The sequence below is a fragment of the Oncorhynchus tshawytscha genome, linkage group LG16 (assembly GCF_018296145.1).
Source record: "Oncorhynchus tshawytscha isolate Ot180627B linkage group LG16, Otsh_v2.0, whole genome shotgun sequence".
Taxonomy (NCBI): domain Eukaryota; kingdom Metazoa; phylum Chordata; class Actinopteri; order Salmoniformes; family Salmonidae; genus Oncorhynchus; species Oncorhynchus tshawytscha.
Genome location: NC_056444.1, coordinates 78,481,296 through 78,499,187, shown reverse-complemented (window position 1 = coordinate 78,499,187; position 17,892 = coordinate 78,481,296). Strand labels below are relative to the sequence as shown.

General features: G+C 42.2%; 2 protein-coding genes across 2 annotated transcripts; both read right to left on the bottom strand.

Moving 5' to 3' along the window:
• Window positions 1-6,773: 6,773 nt before the first annotated feature.
• LOC112235075 (keratin, type I cytoskeletal 18) lies at window positions 6,774-9,826 on the bottom strand. Its single transcript, XM_024403470.2, has 7 exons — window positions 9,315-9,826; window positions 8,480-8,562; window positions 8,199-8,355; window positions 7,922-8,086; window positions 7,716-7,841; window positions 7,397-7,614; window positions 6,774-7,083 (listed from the first exon to the last, which is right to left on the bottom strand). The coding sequence occupies exons 1-7, from the start codon at window positions 9,726-9,728 to the stop codon at window positions 6,933-6,935; spliced, it is 1,314 nt and encodes a 437-aa protein (XP_024259238.1). The 5' UTR covers window positions 9,729-9,826; the 3' UTR covers window positions 6,774-6,932.
• Window positions 9,827-11,118: 1,292 nt separating this feature from the next.
• Window positions 11,119-17,119, bottom strand: LOC112235074 (keratin, type I cytoskeletal 18). Its single transcript, XM_024403469.2, has 7 exons — window positions 16,580-17,119; window positions 14,149-14,231; window positions 13,276-13,432; window positions 12,751-12,915; window positions 12,501-12,626; window positions 11,928-12,148; window positions 11,119-11,627 (listed from the first exon to the last, which is right to left on the bottom strand). The coding sequence occupies exons 1-7, from the start codon at window positions 17,021-17,023 to the stop codon at window positions 11,507-11,509; spliced, it is 1,317 nt and encodes a 438-aa protein (XP_024259237.1). The 5' UTR covers window positions 17,024-17,119; the 3' UTR covers window positions 11,119-11,506.
• Between the last annotated feature and the right edge of the window lie 773 nt (window positions 17,120-17,892).

Here is a 17,892-nt window from a genome sequence, read left to right as displayed (position 1 = left end):
CAACTGGGCAAACAAGGATTCTTATTCCTTAATTTTTTTTTACCAGGTAAGTTGACTGAGAACACATTCTCATTTACAGCAACAACCTGGGGAATAGTTACAGGGGAGAGGAGGGGGATGAATGAGCCAATTGTAAGCTGGGGATGATTAGGTGGCCATGATGGTTTGAGGGCCAGATTGAGAATTTAGCCAGGACACCGGGGTTAACACCCCTACTCTTACAATAAGTGCCATGGGATCTTTAATGACCTCAGAGAGTCAGGACACCCTTTTAACATCCAATCCAAACGACACTACCCTACACAGAGCAGTGTCCCCAATCACTGCCCTGGGGAATTGGAATATTTTTAAGACCAGAGAAAAGAATGCCTCCTACTGGCCCTCCAACACCACTTCCAGCAGCATCTGGTTTCCCATCCAGGGACCAACCAGGACCAACCCTGCTTAGCTTCAGAAGCAAGACTGCAGTGGGATGGCATGAATTACCTGACGACCTCAATGTAAACAAAACCTGATGCCAACCTGATGGATGTTGGCCCATTTCCTCAGTTAAAATTGGTCAATAAACACAAACCTCTCATCTCAACATAGTCTAGGAAACAAATGTCATGAAAGAAGGGCTTTACACAAAACATCCAATGTGTGACTAGAGAGATGCCAAGTCAAGTCAGAGGATTGACACAATGTCCTGAAGACTTTGGACCTTGACCACGAAGGACCTTCACAACAAATAGACCAAGGTGGACACCCTCCAGTATAGGGTGGGAGAGATGTCTCTCAGGGTGTGTTCATAAATTCTATCTGGAGTGGCAGAGTGCGCTCAGAGTGTTGTCAGATTGTCCATTCGTAAGTTCAGAGCTTTTTACTCTCGGAGCGCTCAGAGTGCACACTGGAGTGCCGAGGAGTAGGGTTGATCCAAGCGTTCTGACCTCACAATGGCAGTCAAGCACCCAAGCTAACTGGCTAACGTTGGCTAGCTACTTCCAGACACAAATGAGAGAACACCTCACATTTTACTCACCCTAGCAGAGCTGGTTAGGCTGTTTTCATGTTATCCAGAGCTTTGGTGACCTGTAACTGTGCTGCTGGCAACAATTTAATTCCGCTTTTTTGCCAACGTTTATTCAACGGGTGTTGAGCGTTCGTAAATTCATCAGTTATTCTGCTCTCTGGCACACTCAGACGAGAGTGCTCTGAAATCAGAGTAGATAGCCGGAGTGAACTTACGAACGCACCCTACAATGGATTCCCAGATCATTAACACTTGGACAGGTCTGTGGATGGGGCTCTGAGTGAATGTCTGACCTAATCATCAAATGGCACCATTGTTAACTGGAATGATAGGGCAAAATGTATATTTCAGCCCAAATAGACATACCCAAACGTTATTATTTTTCATGAGATGGCCATAAACAATAACTGGTAATGTTGCATTGTTTTAGAAAGGTCTGGAAAAAAAATAGTTCAAAATTGCAAAGGACACAAGCTCAAGTAAACATACAATGCAAATCTGAAAAATGTGGTATGATATTTTCCCTATTCAACAAATAGGGCTTGAAATGACTGAAATTATTTTTCTAAATTTAGTAACAATCAAATATAAATGACTTACTATAAGATTTCACCTTTTTTATAACTGTAAAATAATTATCATCATAATTAGTGCACCATTTCATATAACTGACGACAGATCATTTATCTCTAAACGTCCACTGAGCGGCACAGAGACACCATTTAAATGTGTGCAGACTCGTTAACGAATGCAACTCCGTCACTCAGAGAAAGAAGAACATTGATTATTTTTCTGAATAGGCCAGAAAATGTGACATGTCACTCCCTATGCAAATGTGGGGTCTGAAATCTGACACTTCAAGTCAGCTCTGCTGAAAGAGTGGAAACAGAGAGCAGACAGATCGGTCTTTCTGGTGATATAAAGAAGCTCACAGAAATGTCATTTGGAGCCAGTCCAGAACTGCTCAAACTCCCCCATTTAGGAGACTTAACATTTAATCCCATGCCTTCTCCTCCACTCTCCACTCCCTACATTCCTCTGGTCAGATACGCCTGCCTTGCCCTTTGTATCAGTGCCCAGATAGAAAGGAATGCGAATGGGGTGGACAGGACTACCCTGGCCATATTTTCCACTCATAACGGTAAACACAAAACAAGCTGGATCTTGTTTTCCAAGGTCTTGTCCAGAACAGGTTGACAAAGTGAACCTGACGTGTCTATTGACGTTTCATGTTGGAGGAAAGACCTGTTGATGAACTCAGCAGGTTTGTGGGTGGGTTGTTTTAATTGGGGGGGGGGGTCATTTCATCCTTTGTTCACTATAAATGTTGACTCTCCCTTCCTGCTATAACATTCCTTTCTCTACACAGTATTCACATAGCAAAGTACAGTGGTCTTTGTACACAATGAACTAAAAGATCCTGAGTTTCTCTAGTCAGACACCATTACTACTTGTTCTAATCATTTAACTTCAATTGTGGAGTTTGAGTTAGTTACTCATTCCAAGAATGCCAAGGTTAGGTTTTAGATGAGCTTACGTTTGGTACTGGTATAGAATAATAAGTTCCTGTTCCTTTAGTTTGATTTCATAATAGTGGGTGAATTATTATAGTTTAAATTATTATAGTTTACATTCAAAACTCATTTTACTCCCAGATGTGTTTTCATGGTAACTCCTCACAGATATACTGTAAGAATGAATGGCACACTGTGAAATCTTACATCAAGAAGTAGACGTTTGCTTACTTCTGCACACCAGGGAGCTGTATTTTTAGCCGAAAGTAGTCATACTATACTGTGTGGCTCTCTGTGACTGGTTGTTCAGTTCTCTGGTTAGAGTTTCCACTGGGACAGACCAATGGGACCAGACCACTTGGACAGACCAATGGGACTAGACCACTGTACCAGACCACTGGGACCAGACCAGTGACTCATGCACCACCGGAACAGCCAAAATACGTCTTTTGTGCGGTTCGCCTGAAATGTCCAACCTTCTACCCAGGCACCAGAAATGGAAAATGAAAAGGAGGGAGAGCCTGAAAGCTAGGTGAACAGTGGCCTCTTTCACACTTATATTCTTACTTAATCCACCCGTCTCCTTCCCTTTGCCTCCCCCGGCCTTCTCACTCCTCCCCCACAACCCCCTGCCTGCTACAAGTCAGTTATTTTGAAGTTCATTATCTAGTGCTGCAGGGTTTTTCTTTACTTTTGAATGAGGTTTTAAATAAGGCTGAGATAACCTTTGAACTGGCGGATATGCTTTCTACTAAGTGCTTTACTGTGCTGTCTTTGGCTGTCTCTTCATTGCACATAATTTATTTAATTCCATTCCATTTTAGAGCACTTTACTGGTTCTAAATCTCATTCCAGTCTTGTTGAAACACTGACCATGAATGGCCTCAAACAGCCCAGAGCAAAGTCAAATATACAACTAAGAAAAGACAGTAGCCGAGACGGCACTACCTCCCTCATACTGTCTAATACAGTATATGACTGTATGACACCTCCCTCCTACTGTAATATATGACTGTATGACACCTCCCTTCTACTGTAATATATTACTGTACGACACCTCCCTTCTACTGTAATATATTACTGTATGAATCCTCCCTCCTTTTGTAATATATTACTGTATGACACCTCCCTCCTACTGTCTACTATATTACTGTATGAATCCTCCCTCCTACTGTAATATATTACTCTATGACACCTCCCTTCTACTGTAATATATTACTGTATGAATCCTCCCTCCTACTGTAATATATTACTGTATGACACCTCCCTCCTACTGTCTAATACATTACTGTATGAATCCTCCCTTCTACTGTAATATATTACTGTATGACACCTCCCTTCCACTGTAATATATTACTGTATGAATCCTCCCTCCTACTGTAATATATTACTGTATGACACCTCCCTCCTACTGTAATATATATCCTACTGTCTAATACATTACTGTATGAATCCTCCCTCCTACTGTAATATATTACTGTATGACACCTCCCTTCTACTGTAATATATTACTGTACGACACCTCCCTCCTACTGTAATATATTACTGTACGAATCCTCCCTCCTTCTGTAATATATTACTGTATGACACCTCCCTCCTACTGTAATATATTACTGTATGAATCCTCCCTCCTACTGTAATATATTACTGTATGACACCTCCCTTCTACTGTAATATATTACTGTATGAATCCTCCCTCCTACTGTAATATATTACTGTATGACACCTCCCTCCTACTGTCTAATACATTACTGTATGAATCCTCCCTTCTACTATAATATATTACTGTATGACACCTCCCTTCCACTGTAATATATTACTGTATGAATCCTCCCTCCTACTGTAATATATTACTGTATGACACCTCCCTCCTACTGTCTAATACATTACTGTATGAATCCTCCCTCCTACTGTAATATATTACTGTATGACACCTTCCTTCTACTGTAATATATGACTGTATGACACCTCCCTCCTACTGTAATATATTACTGTACGACACCTCCCTCCTACTGCAATATATTACTGTATGACACCTCCCTTCTACTGTAATATATTACTGTATGACACCTCCCTCCTACTGTAGTATATTACTGTATGACACCTCTCTCCTACTGTAATATATTACTGAATGACACTTCCCTCCTACTGTCTAATATATTATTGTATGACACCTCTCTCCTACTGTAATATATTACTGTATGACACTTCCCTCCTACTGTCTAATATATTATTGTATGACACCTCCCTTCTACTGTAATATATTACTGTATGAATCCTCCCTCCTTCTGTAATATATTACTGTATGACACCTCCCTCCTACTGTCTACTATATTACTGTATGAATCCTCCCTCCTACTGTAATATATTACTGTATGACACCTCCCTTCTACTGTAATATATTACTGTATGAATCCTCCCTCCTACTGTAATATATTACTGTATGACACCTCCCTCCTACTGTCTAATACATTACTGTATGAATCCTCCCTTCTACTGTAATATATTACTGTATGACACCTCCCTTCCACTGTAATATATTACTGTATGAATCCTCCCTCCTACTGTAATATATTACTGTATGACACCTCCCTTCTACTGTAATATATGACTGTACGACACCTCCCTCCTACTGTCTAATACATTACTGTATGAATCCTCCCTCCTACTGTAATATATGACTGTATGACACCTCCCTCCTACTGTAATATATTACTGTACGAGACCTCCCTCCTACTGCAATATATTACTGTATGACACCTGCCTTCTACTGTAATATATTACTGTATGAATCCTCCCTCCTACTGTAATATATGACTGTATGACACCTCCCTCCAACTGTATAATATATTACTGTATGAATCCTCCCTCCTACTGTAATATATGACTGTATGACACTACCCTCCTACTGTAATATATGACTGTATGACACCTCCCTCCAACTGTCTAATAATATATTACTATATGGCACAATTCAATTATTATAATAGGCCGACAGTACTTCCTCCAAGGAAAAACTCCATGCACATTCCTGTGTATTCCTTTGAATCTGACAGGCTGAGAGAAAGAATAATAGCATATCTGATCACTGTGGACTAATAACGGCTCACCTTTGATGGCCTGCAGGGGTAATCTCTTGGCAGGAGAGTCCAGTGGAGCCCAGTGATGCAGAGGAATGGCAGGTATGCAGTATAGAGATTATGCACACTGCCTCTGGAATTAGCCTGGCATGCTCAGTCTCCCCGATACACTCGCTGCTCTGCTTCCATCCCTCTAATGCAAGGCGGCTGGGGATCTCTGGCTCTAACAACATATATCTGTGTGTGGTCTAGTTTTTAACTTTGAACTGACCAATAACAACCTGTTGATATTAACTTATTGAACCGGATGTCTGATCGTCATAAAGGATGCAAGTGGATCACCATAGAGGCTAAAAAAGTGCATCAAATAAAGTGCAGACTAGCTAATGTGCAGGAAAAGAGTGGACTGTGAGTAATGAAATAGCATTGGAATGGAGGCCCAGTCCATCAGTAAGGGGGTAGAGAGAGAATGTTGGGTCAAAATGCAGAATGAACCCAGAATTCCAGAGAACTTCATAGACATTTATGTGTCTGGCTAGACCGGGAACAGAGCTGGATGGGGTGTGCCAATTCTTTAACGCTGTATATCTACAGTGTGTGGGGGTTTTACGTTGTTGTTGCTTTCCACGTCACATCAAGAGCTCTATTTCATCCGTATCATGGAAATTCAGAGTTACAGTGTGATTTCAATGTAAAGGCAATGTCTCTGTGTTAGCAGAGGCCTCTGGAATAGCCTGCCAGAGAACCTGAGGGGGGCCAAAACTGTGTACATATTTAAAACAGATCCTAAAGCAAACCTTCTTTTAGCTTTGCTTTTCCTTAGGGTGCTTTTTAATCTCTTAGTTTTTATTGTTATTATTTTGTTTTTCATCTTCTTATGTTTGTTGTGTAGTAAATATGTATATATTTATATTTTTATTATTATTTTTTCCTGTGAAGTGCTTTAAGTTGCATTCATGTCTGAAATGTGCTATATAAATAAAGCTTGACTTGACTTGATAAATGCTGCAGATGTCGGCTCAATAATAAATTACTATCAGCAATATAGATTCAATAGAGCCCCAATTTAGCATTTATTTTGTGTATGCATTTAGAGAGGAAACCAACTGATTTGTCCTGATTGGTTACAGTAGATGAAAACAGAGACATACACATACAACCATTACATTAAGTGTTTGACTTCATTTATTGTGATTGTTTCATTGGTCATTTTGTGAACAATTAACTGTTAGTGTTGTGTCATAATGGTGATGATGATGATGATGGTGGTGATGATGAAAATGGTGATGATGATGATGAGAGAGAAGATGTTTCTTGACTGGGTGGTTATCCATGGACAGCTTCAATCCCTCCTTCAGATTTGACATCCTCAGTCACTCCTTCAGACACTACTTTGCCATCCACTAGTGTCTGGGTGACAATCAGCGTCTTTGTTCGGAAAGCTTTAGTTGGTTTCTTCTCGACAGCAACCTCAACTCTAGAGAGACACAGATGAAAAGACAGATACCATAACTACAACACAGTCATTTCCATATCAGACCTGAGCCCTTGTGCATAGTCGCATGAAGCTAGTTTGAATCTAATTTGCAAATATTCCCATGCCTCATAGAATAAGAAGCAAACAATAGAACAAGGCCAGCCGTTTAATGATAAGCTACTAGTACAGCTGTATCGCTCCAGTAACTTGATAGTTTTATCATCTCAACATACTTCAGGTATTGTAGTTGTTACACTACCCTAACCAAGCAGGACATGTAGCTCCACCTGTCATCTCTCCTTGTTTTACTCACTTCAAGTCTCCGTCCAGCAGCCTCCTGTACTCGGCGATCTCAGCCTCCAACTGTATCTTGATGTTGAACAGGATATGGTAGTCCTGAGTCTGATGTTGGATGTCGGAGCGGATCTGGGTCAACTCAGCCTCCAGCCTCAGGAGGACGGCGTTGTATTTCTGCAACTCCATGTTGTAGCGCATCTCAATGTCATGAAGGTTCCCCTCCAGAGACGCATTCTGTGGTTGGGAGGAAAGTACGTGGTCGTAGGATGGATCCACCAAGATTGAGTTCATTTTGAAATGGTTTGGTAGCTATTGTATAAAATAATAATTCTTACCAGGCTGATCTGGGACTGAAGATCAATCTGCAGGGACTGAAAGCTCCTCCTGCTTTCACTGAATGTGGTGTGTGCCTCCTTCAGGGCCTCTGTATTCTCAGTCACCTGGATCTGCACCTCTGTGATCTGGACACACACACACACCAACATGTTAACCCACAGTAATACAGTGCAGAACATTGAAAAGTGTTAGGAAGGAGTCGTACTTTGGATTCATGCCACTCTTTGAGCTCCTCCTGACTCTTCAAGGCCATCTTCTCGTACTTGGCCCTCATCTCCTCCATGATCTTTCCCAGGTCGTGTCCCTTAGAAGCATCCACCTCCACCTGCACGCCAGCCATGGAAATCTGGGTATCTAGCTCCAGCACATCCTGACACAAAGGAAACAGGAAATCCATTAAATTAATGACATGGTGTTTATGGTAGTAACCTATCTATGTAACCTATTTGAAAATGTGTCAGTTGACAGGAACCATTCCTTACCTCTGCATGGTTCTTCTTCAGGTTGATCAGTTCCTCTGTCAGAAACTCGATATCGTTCTCCAGATGCAGCTGGAGCACGATGGTGTCATCAAGTGTTCTCCTCAGATTTGCGACATCACTCTCGACAGTCTGGCGCATCCCAATCTCACTTTCATGCCTATTGACAACAACATTAAGAATGTAAAGACGTGGACATAGCCATAATGAAAGAATGTTGGCCCTATAGATTCATGCCAACAGATGATAGCAAGTGACACGTTTCTTTGTTTATAAGCACTCACTTGACCTTGAAGTCCTCTGCGGCTAGGCCGGCACCCTCAACTCGGATGGCGATCTGTGCATTGCCCACTGTCATCTCCGATATCTGAGGGAATATTAGAGGGAGGAGAGCGATGATTCTGGGTATAACTGTGGATCTGTTCTACAGGGTGGAGCAACATAAACATGTCCCTTGGTGAAACCCGTCACTCCACCTTTGTGCAGGTAGAAACAAAGTGACACTCACTTAAATGTCTACACAGCGTCAACATAGTGGAGCCACCTCTGATAAGATGTGCTGTAAATCATATCAGTTTACTGTGAGGTGGTTCTGTGAAACCTCGCCTAATAAAAGGCTTGAGACAGTATTTCCCAACTCAAAGTCCTCCAGTACCCCCAGCAGTATAGATTTTTTTGTTGTAGCCCCAGACAAACACACCTCATTTAACTCATCAATGGCTTGATGATTAGTTGACGAGTTGAATCCGGAGTGCTTGTCTGGGGTTACAGCAAAAAATGTGTACTTTTGGGGGTATTTGAGAACTGCAAATATTGGCTTTAAATATTGTGAAATTAATGAGTGGGGAGACTCAATTAACCATACAGTAGGGGCAGTTTGGAGCAGTCAGGATCAGGGTTGGGTTCATTTCCATTTAAATTCCAGTCAATTCTGGAAGTACCCCCAAAAAAACAGTGATTTTCAATTTTAAAAAATGTGGAATTGGAATTTGGTTTACATTCTGAATTGACTTGATTTAAAATGGAATTTACCCCAACCCTGAACAGGATATGATTCCACACACATAATACTTTGTATGAATCATGCTTGAATTTAATGTTGTTATTTGAGGGCCTCACCTTCTTCCTCAGGTCCTCCAGCGTGGCTTCGTAGCGGCTGTAGTCTGCCCCAGCTGGCCCTTTCTTCTCCAGTACCTCCCTGATCTGTAGCTCCAGCTTGCTGTTGACCTGCTCCAGGTTCTTTACTGACTCCAGGTAGGTGGCCAGACGGTCATTCAGGAGCTGCATGTTGAGCTTCTCATTACCCATAGTGAAGCCACCATCAGCTGTAACACCTGTGTACACCTGGTGCTCTGCCCCTCCTCTGAAGCCCCCGAGCCTGCTGGTGTGGACGGAGGAGATTCTGGTCCCGTGTACCCCGCCACCGCCATGGGCACTCTGTGAGCTCCATGGCTTTGCGTATAGGCCTCCACTGCCACTTTCAGCACGATGACAAGTAAATCCAGGATGCGTACTGATACGTACAGACTCCATGTCTTTAGAGAGAAAATCCAAGAAGAGAAGAAGAAACAGAGAACCACCTGACACTGGCACAGATTGATTCTACCGAGCGCGAGGAGGATGGATGTTAGAGTTTTTATATACAAGGCTGCATTCTGACGCGCCACTCCCTTCGATCACTATCACTTTCTAACCTTTAGTCTCCTACATAGACTCTGTCCTCTCCACCTCTCCACCCCACATTGTGACTGTGGTTTGGTAACTATGGTCAATGAGGAAGGGGAAAGTGTAGTCTATGCCACTTATGTAAGATTGAACTGTAGATAGCAAATGTACTGAATTTAAAATAGCAGTTATAGACTCTTATTCGGAAGTCATTCAGAATAAATATTGACAGCCAACTGCTGTTTTATTATAATCTAATATCAATAGCTAAGGAAGGAAAAGGAAAGGGAATACCAAGTCAGTTGCACAACTGAATGCCTTCAACCGAAGAGATAGCCGTAGGAGATAGCCTCACGTGTCGTTTTACTGCTGCTGTTTAATTATTTGTTACTTTTATTTTACATTTTTTACTATTCTATTTTTTTGCTCAACACTTATTTTTATTTATTTTCTTAACTCCTTAACCAACAATGCTTTAATTAAGGGCTTAAGGGCTCTACTGTACACGTACACGGCACATGTGTACAGTATTGTGTTGTATTCGGCGCATGTGACAAATACAAATACCATTTGATTTGAAATGTGTCTTCCGTAGATAACCCAACCCCTCTGAATCAAAGCTAACCAATGAAGCAAATATTTCTTTCATCATGTGGCTCAGTTGGTAGAGCATGGCGCTTGCAAAGCCAGGGTTTTTGGTTCAATTCCCACAGGGGACCTGTATCGAAAAAGCATGAAACTGTATGGACTCACTGCTGTAAATTGCTCTGGATTAGAGCGTCTGTTAAATGACTAAAATGTCATGTTTGATCTTTTGTGAAGCACTATCAGTAGGTAACATAACACTAACTATGAAAGATACAGGTGTGGCAGGGTAGCCTAGTGGTTAGAGTGTTGGACTAGTAACTGAAAGGTTGCAAGATCAAATCCCTGTGCTGACTAGGTACAAATCTGTCATTCTTCCCCTGAACAAGGCACTAAACCCACCTTTCCTAGGCTGTCATTCAAAATAAGAATTAGTTCTTAACTGACTTGTCTAGTTAAATAAAATGTTTGTTTTTTTAAATGATTTCCATATTTCAGATCTGTGCAAATGATTAACTTCTCTGTTCAATGTGTGTTAATTATTGGTGTCAATTAGTTGTATTAAAGTTGCCATGATGACATTTACCACAATCTATGAGAAGTGATAACCTATAAAACCTGATTTTTGAGTTACACAGCAAGTGCATAGCCATTAAAAGAGAAGAGCCAAGAGTCTGACCAATGTTTTATTGGACAATGAAAGTACATCACACCAGGCAAATTCAACTGGACAGAAAGAAAACTAAGATGACAAGGGTAGAAAAATACATTTTACAGGTTTACAGATATTTTACTTAATCCAATTGCTAGTTTTAAAGGTAAAATCATATTGGTTAAAGCCAATTTCATCCCAAATTACTCAGTTCTGAACTTGTACTGTAAATGTATATACGCCTAAATGCGTAAGTTAAAAAACACTTAAGACTCAAAAGCAAAAGAAACACGATGAAATAAATAAAGTGGAGATAATTTTCTTCTTATCCAGCTAGATGTTATCTTATGTCTTTGGTGTGTTGGATGGTGTTGTACAATCAGGACGATGTGGAATGATGGATGTAGTCTCACAGGTTCCTCTCCTTTGTCTCTGTGCTGGAGGAGACAACCTTCCCGTCCACCAGGGTCTGTGTGACGGTCATCACCTTGGTCTTCACTGTCCGCTGGTCCTCCAGAGCATCCTGGAGCCTGAGAGAGAGAGGGAGAGAGAGAGACGGAGAGGGAGAGAGAGAGGGAGAGGGAGAGGGAGAGAGAGAGAGAGAGAGAGAGAGAGAGAGAGAGATTCACAACTATCAGTCAACATAAAAATATTTATGCAATGGCTATTTTTGCCTCCAAGACAGAAAATGGCCATTGGATGACTATTTACCACAGTAGGCTCTTGGCTGGCAACAAACTTCATGTTAATTCCCTTTCTCAAGTCTGCTTAATTATAGGAATTATGCATGCAACACCAATTAAGGATTTCTCTCCCTCTGTCTTACTCACTTGAAGTCTCCTCCGTCCAGCAGTCTCCTGTATGTGGCGATCTCCGCCTCCAGCTTCATCTTGATGTTGAGCAGGTGCTCGTACTCCTGCGTCTGCTGCTGGATGTTGGAGCGGAGGTTGGTCAGCTCAGACTCCAGACCCACGAGGATCTTGTTCAAGGATTCCATCTCCATGTTGTAGCGCATCTCCGTGTCTCGCAGCGTCCCCTCCAGAGATCCTTTCTGTTAGACAGAGAGAGAGGAAGAGTAAAGACAGTCAGTACAGGTGATTGTAACTTGTAAATTAACATAAAACTTAAAAGAAAAACTCCACCCAAAAAACTATCATTTGGTGTTTGTTTCATAAGTCCATTGTTGATATAGTCCCAAAATGTGGTGCATGTCAGCAATCCAGTTTTCAAGATATATAACTTTTAAAATATAGAAATACGGCTGACATGTAAAACCTGGGACAATATCAACAATAGACTAATTAAATAAATACCAAAAGATAGAGTTTAACCAATAGCATTGATGCCATGATGTCTTTTGTACACACTGGCTGTGTGAATATAGTATTGTTGAGGGATCTTACCAAGCTCTTTTGTGAGTCCAGCTCGATCTCCAGTGTCTGTAGCTGTCTACGGAGGTCGTTGATCTCTGTGTGTGCGCCTTGGAGGGCCTCTGTGTTCTGTGACACCACAGACTGCACCTCTGTGATCTGGAAGGGACATAGAGGTGATACAGATGTCAGTTTTAAAATCATTGGTTAAGTAGGAGTTTCTGTGACGGTTTCACTGTGAAGTCATCAGTGTGTGGTAAATGAATAAGCTGGTAGGTGTTACCCGTGTTTCATGCCATGCTTTGAGCTCCTCTTGGTTCTTCAGGGCCTCTTTCTCGTACTTGGCCCGGACCTCAGCCATGATGGCGGCCAGATCCTGGCCCTTAGGAGCATCCACGTCCACCTGCACTCCAGACTGGGAGATCATGTTACGCATCTCCATCACTTCCTGTTGGGGTAGAAGGACAACAACGTTAAAATTTATTAAGCAATATGTTTTCAAGAGTGAAGTCAGCGTCCATATTTAGGCTGTTCGTTTGGGTACTCAACGTGCCCCCCTGGGTGCGTCCTATGTGTGTGCCGCACCCACCACACCCCCGCTAAATCCCAAAGATATCACACGAAACAACCCCTGTTTATACAGTATGGTTGACTGTCTCCGATGGTGGCATGCTAGGTCTTGCTCTAGTTAAGCCATTGTGATGACAAGGGAGATGGTAAACATTTGTTTGGTGGTGCAAGAGGGGTGGGGTTGTGTACTATGTTGGTTTGGTGGTTGAAAGGGGGGGTTTGGCCATGGTGAACTTACGTTGTCGTGGTTCTTCTTCAGGAAGATGAGCTCCTCCTTCAGAGCTTCGATCTCACTCTCCAGGTTCATGCGGCCCATGTTGGTGTCATCTATGACCTTCCTCAGGCCAACGATGTCAGCCTCCACAGACTGGCGTATGGACAGCTCAGACTCAAACCTGCAACACACAGCAAACAGCATCAGATACAATGCCCTGGAGAGCTACGGTGAAATATTCTCCAAAGTGTCCGTTTAAAGGCCCAATGAGGTCAAAACATAATTTTCCTGTGTTTTGTATATACTTCCATAATATGAGATTTGAATTAATGCTGTGAAAGTGTTAAAATTATGAAAATGCCCAATTAGTGTAAGAGCAGTTTGAAAAGACATCCTTTTCAGCCTGTTTTGGTGGGATGGAGTTTTGGCCTTCCTGTTGACATCACCAGGCGGTCATTTGGTTAGTAGACCAATTAGAAAGAGAGTTCCAAACCTCTCTGCCAATAACACCTAGTTTTCAGTTTTCCACTGCCCACTAAGAACACTTCCAGAAAATCCTAAATTATTTTTTGAGAAATGTCTCTTTGCTAAGAAGCTATTTTTGTGTCAGTTTGACCATTTTAATTGAAAACAATCACAGTAAGCTATTTAGATATTTGGATATTGAGATAAAAATGGCTGCATTGGGCAGTTAAAGCATAGACTGTAGAGTATGGAGGGTATGCAGTTAATGTGGCACATCAACGGTGTTTGTTAAGTTACTGTTAATTAAGGTGTGTCAGCAACCGTCTGCTTGTTTAGTCACCGTTAATTAAGGCGTGTCAGCAAATGTCTGCTTATTTTACACCGTTAATTAAGGCGCGTGTGCAACTGTCTGCTTTGCCTAGCTTGACTTACTTCACCCTGAAGTCATCAGCAGCTAAGCGGGCATTGTCGATCTGAAGACACATACGGGCGTTGTCTGTTGTGGCATCAAACACCTGCCATTGACAAGGAGAAAACAAGTTAACGTCAACATACTTTTCATTTCATTTCTTTCACAGCAGTTTCAATGCTGTACTATTGTGTAATGAGTATGAAAGTGACAAGGCTGATGACAGTGGCAGCCAGGAGCAGCGGAGGCCAGCTGCCCCACAGCCGCAGTGTTTGCTATCCATGGTATAGTAGATAAGGCTGGCGATGGATGGATGCAGGTTACAAAGTTCGGGAGGCAATCATTAACAAACAGCCAAGCTGAAAGTGCAGTGGACTACATGTCAGGATGGAGGCAGGTGATTTGCATCAGGCGGGAGGTTGGTGTGTGTGTGTGTATGTGTGTGTGTGTGTGTGTGTGTGTGTGTGTGTGTGTGTGTGTGTGTGTGTGTGTGTGTGTGTGTGTGTGTGTGTGTGTGTGTGTGTGTGTGTGTGTGAGGTTGGTGTGTGTGTGGGAGGTTGGTGTGTGTGGGAGGTTGGTGTGTGTGTGATGGGGAGGGGGTGGTTACTGGGTTGGGTTTCCTGTTGTTCCTGTCGTGAGAAGCCTTGTTTTTGTAAAGGAGGAATATTTGAACTAGCGGTCACATCCTGGTATCACGACAAAGAAAAATGAACCCATTGTGATCTATGCGTTGGGGGTTGATTACGTGCAATGGGCAGTTGGTAAAGCCAACACATCCATGTTGGCAAACACCAGCTTAACTCCCTAGACATTCCTCCCCTGACCTTTTATGTAGCATTTTATAATACAATGTTGTTAAAGTATTGACCTTGGGCGAATCGATGTAGTCGGAGCTGAATTCCACAAAGCCTGGTCTCTGCTCCACTCTGTTAGTGGAGTTCATCAGGAACTTAATTCACAATGGACAGGAGCTCAGTTAGCTAACAATATAAATTCTGTAATGATAGTCTTGTGATATATTTGCATTTTGTCTCTCTCTATTGGTATCTTGCATCTAATCTCCATATTTTCCATAGTTATTACTCTTGTCACTTTAGGTGGTTTGACTTTGGCACGTTGCTCCAGCAAGGTCTACACAGCAAAACCACAGAAGCATGACTGGAATGTTCCAGAATCCAATGGAAAGAGCTTTTCAGATATGTTTTTTTAATATTTTAATAAATAATATAATATAGTATCAGGCAGTATTTACTGTATGCTTTAAAGTACAAGAGTAACTTGTTGCAGATGCAATAGGCCTATAATAATGACTGTTTACTAGATGTCTAACAGTATTTTTCCCAAGTATCAGCAGCTCTGAACATGTCCAGTTGAATGACTCAGAATATCCTTGCTCGCCCAACAGTATACACACATAAACCATTATAAACCCATATGTCAATCATTCAGTACTGTTATATATATACATGGAACACTATCAGAGAAATGGGAATGGAATGACGTGGTTAGACGGACTACTTTTTAATGACACAGTACATTGACTCACAAACTCATTTACCATGCTCCACCATCAAAGTAAGACCCACACCATGAAATAGTAGCCTTGTGTAAGTTGTGAGTAAGAACCACACCATAAAAGACCCACAGACCACACACTTGTTGAATCCACATTGTTTACCAACTTATGTTCAATGAAATTACATTTAACCAACGTGGAATAGACGTTGAATTGACGTCTGTGCCCAGTGGGTAGTAGCCTTGTGTAAGGAGTTGAACTTTCTCTCATCTATAGTCTATGATGGAGTTTTCTCATTTAATTTACTGCTACACACTTACCACAGCTGAGAGAAAATATCAAAATAACCTTTTTAACTTTACCTACAGCTGTAACGACTCTCCCAGTTTTCATGGTTAAATTTGTGCATAACTCTTGATGGTTATAATGCAGATAATCGTTTGAAATGCTACAGTATCATCATTTCATTGCTAACAATCTTTGTGATAGACAGTTAACTGATAACAGGAAGTTAAATAAACACATCCATGACCCCTGAAAATGCTAGCTGGACCTGGAACTCTGGCCATGTCGAAGGTCAGCTAGCAGAACCCCTTGGAATTCCCCTTCTTATTGCTTTCTGTCTGCCCCTTGACCTTCTGCCTGGGGATGCCGGCACCTTGCCATCACTAATCAGCAGGGTTCTAAAGGACGAACCAGCTACACTGGGTCTTTACTACCCAGGTCAATAACCTGACAAGGACATAGTAGGGCCACTGTGTTTCCTCTTTCACTCCCACACTACTCTCTGTCACTCTGTTACTCTCTTCCGTCGGGTCAGCCATTCTATTACAGTGAACTTGCATTTGAAATATATATTACTTCCCTAAAGCTCTATGGTGTAGATTTGTCCAGCATCTCATATTAGCCAGTACTCCATCCTCCCCCTGGCCTCTCACCTTCTTCCTCAGGTCATCCAAGATGGCGTTGTAGCGGCTGTAGTCGTTGACATCTGGGCCTCTCTTCTCCATGGCCTCCCTGATCTTCAGCTCCAGTTTGCCGTTGGCCTGCTCCAGGTTCCTCACCATCTCTAGGTAGGAGGCCAGACGGTCGTTGAGGTTCTGCATGGCAAACTTCTCATTGCCCATGATGTGAGCAGTGTCCCCGCTGGCGCTCACCTGGATGCTGCTGGACATGGAGCCCCCGGAGCCTCCCATCCCAACCCCCAACCCTCCCATCCCGCTTCGCACCCCCGAATAGGACACAGAGGAGATTCGGGTCCCCTGACCTCCAGCACCACCATAAGTGCTGGCGGCCCGGTAGGTGGGAGCAGTAGAGCTGTGAGTGATGGAGTAGCCGTACCCACTGCTAGGTCCCCTGACGCTGCTTCGTTTGACACTCATTTTGTTAGATGGAGTGAGATTGAGAAAGGCACAGAGAGTTGAGAGTGGGCCGGCAGAAACAGGAGCACACAGACACACAGAGCATGGGCAGAGAGGAAGCCGCTCAAACTTTATAACCCTGCTGGCCCCCACAGTCCCTCCCCCTAAACACTCCTCTCTTTCCAAGTTCCCTCCCTCTCTCCTCTGTGCACCAAAAGCACTTTTTTTTATAGAATCCTTTGTCTGGCTTTGCACTCTCAAACTTGAAACTCTACAATATACTGTAATTTCAAATGTGAATTTTTGTTTGCCTCAGTTTGTAACTATTCCATGTCAAAGTCCATCGGTAATTTGAGATTTTTATCTCTTTAGTTGAAATGTCACAAAGTAAGTAATCAATGAATATTAATTATGGACTGGTACAACAGAGTGATAGTAATCAGAAATATTTTCTGATTGTATATACTATTAATTCTGGAGCCAAATATGGTCATTTATTATATGAACCACATGTGTGAACTGTAATGTGTTATTAATGTATTTGTGTTCCACTCCCTACACAAGGTGTTTCTCAATTTCCTGACCGGCATACATTCTTCTTGAGAAATGTCAGGTGGTGAGCAGGAGTTAGTCATGTTCCTGGAACACCTGGAATCACATAGAAAGTTGTGACAACTCATGTCCCTGCCAGTTTGCATCGCAAACCACACAGGCGTAAAAAGGCGCAATCCAGAATTGGTAAACGCATTTTTTGGACTTATATAGATTAAATTATATAGGCTAATGCCATGGAATCTTGAAGAATGTATCTCATAAATGTCTCATGACTTTAGATCAACTGTCTTACCCTATCAGAACCCCAAAATATAAGCTTCTTAAAACCTCTTAAG

What these genes read in the sequence shown, in the direction of transcription:
- LOC112235074 (XM_024403469.2), bottom strand. Translation starts at nt 17,023, where the DNA reads ATGAGTGTCAAACGAAGCAGCGTCAGGGGACCTAGCAGTGGGTACGGC. An exon ending in GCTGATGACTTCAGGGTGAA is followed by an intron (nt 13,433 to 14,148) that starts GTAAGTCAAGCT and finishes TGTGTGTTGCAG; the next exon opens with GTTTGAGTCTGAGCTGTCCA. An exon ending in TGAAGAAGAACCACGACAAC is followed by an intron (nt 12,916 to 13,275) that starts GTAAGTTCACCA and finishes CTACCCCAACAG; the next exon opens with GAAGTGATGGAGATGCGTAA.
- LOC112235075 (XM_024403470.2), bottom strand. Translation starts at nt 9,728, where the DNA reads ATGGAGTCTGTACGTATCAGTACGCATCCTGGATTTACTTGTCATCGT. An exon ending in TGAAGAAGAACCATGCAGAG is followed by an intron (nt 8,087 to 8,198) that starts GTAAGGAATGGT and finishes CCTTTGTGTCAG; the next exon opens with GATGTGCTGGAGCTAGATAC. An exon ending in TTCAGTCCCAGATCAGCCTG is followed by an intron (nt 7,615 to 7,715) that starts GTAAGAATTATT and finishes TCCCAACCACAG; the next exon opens with AATGCGTCTCTGGAGGGGAA.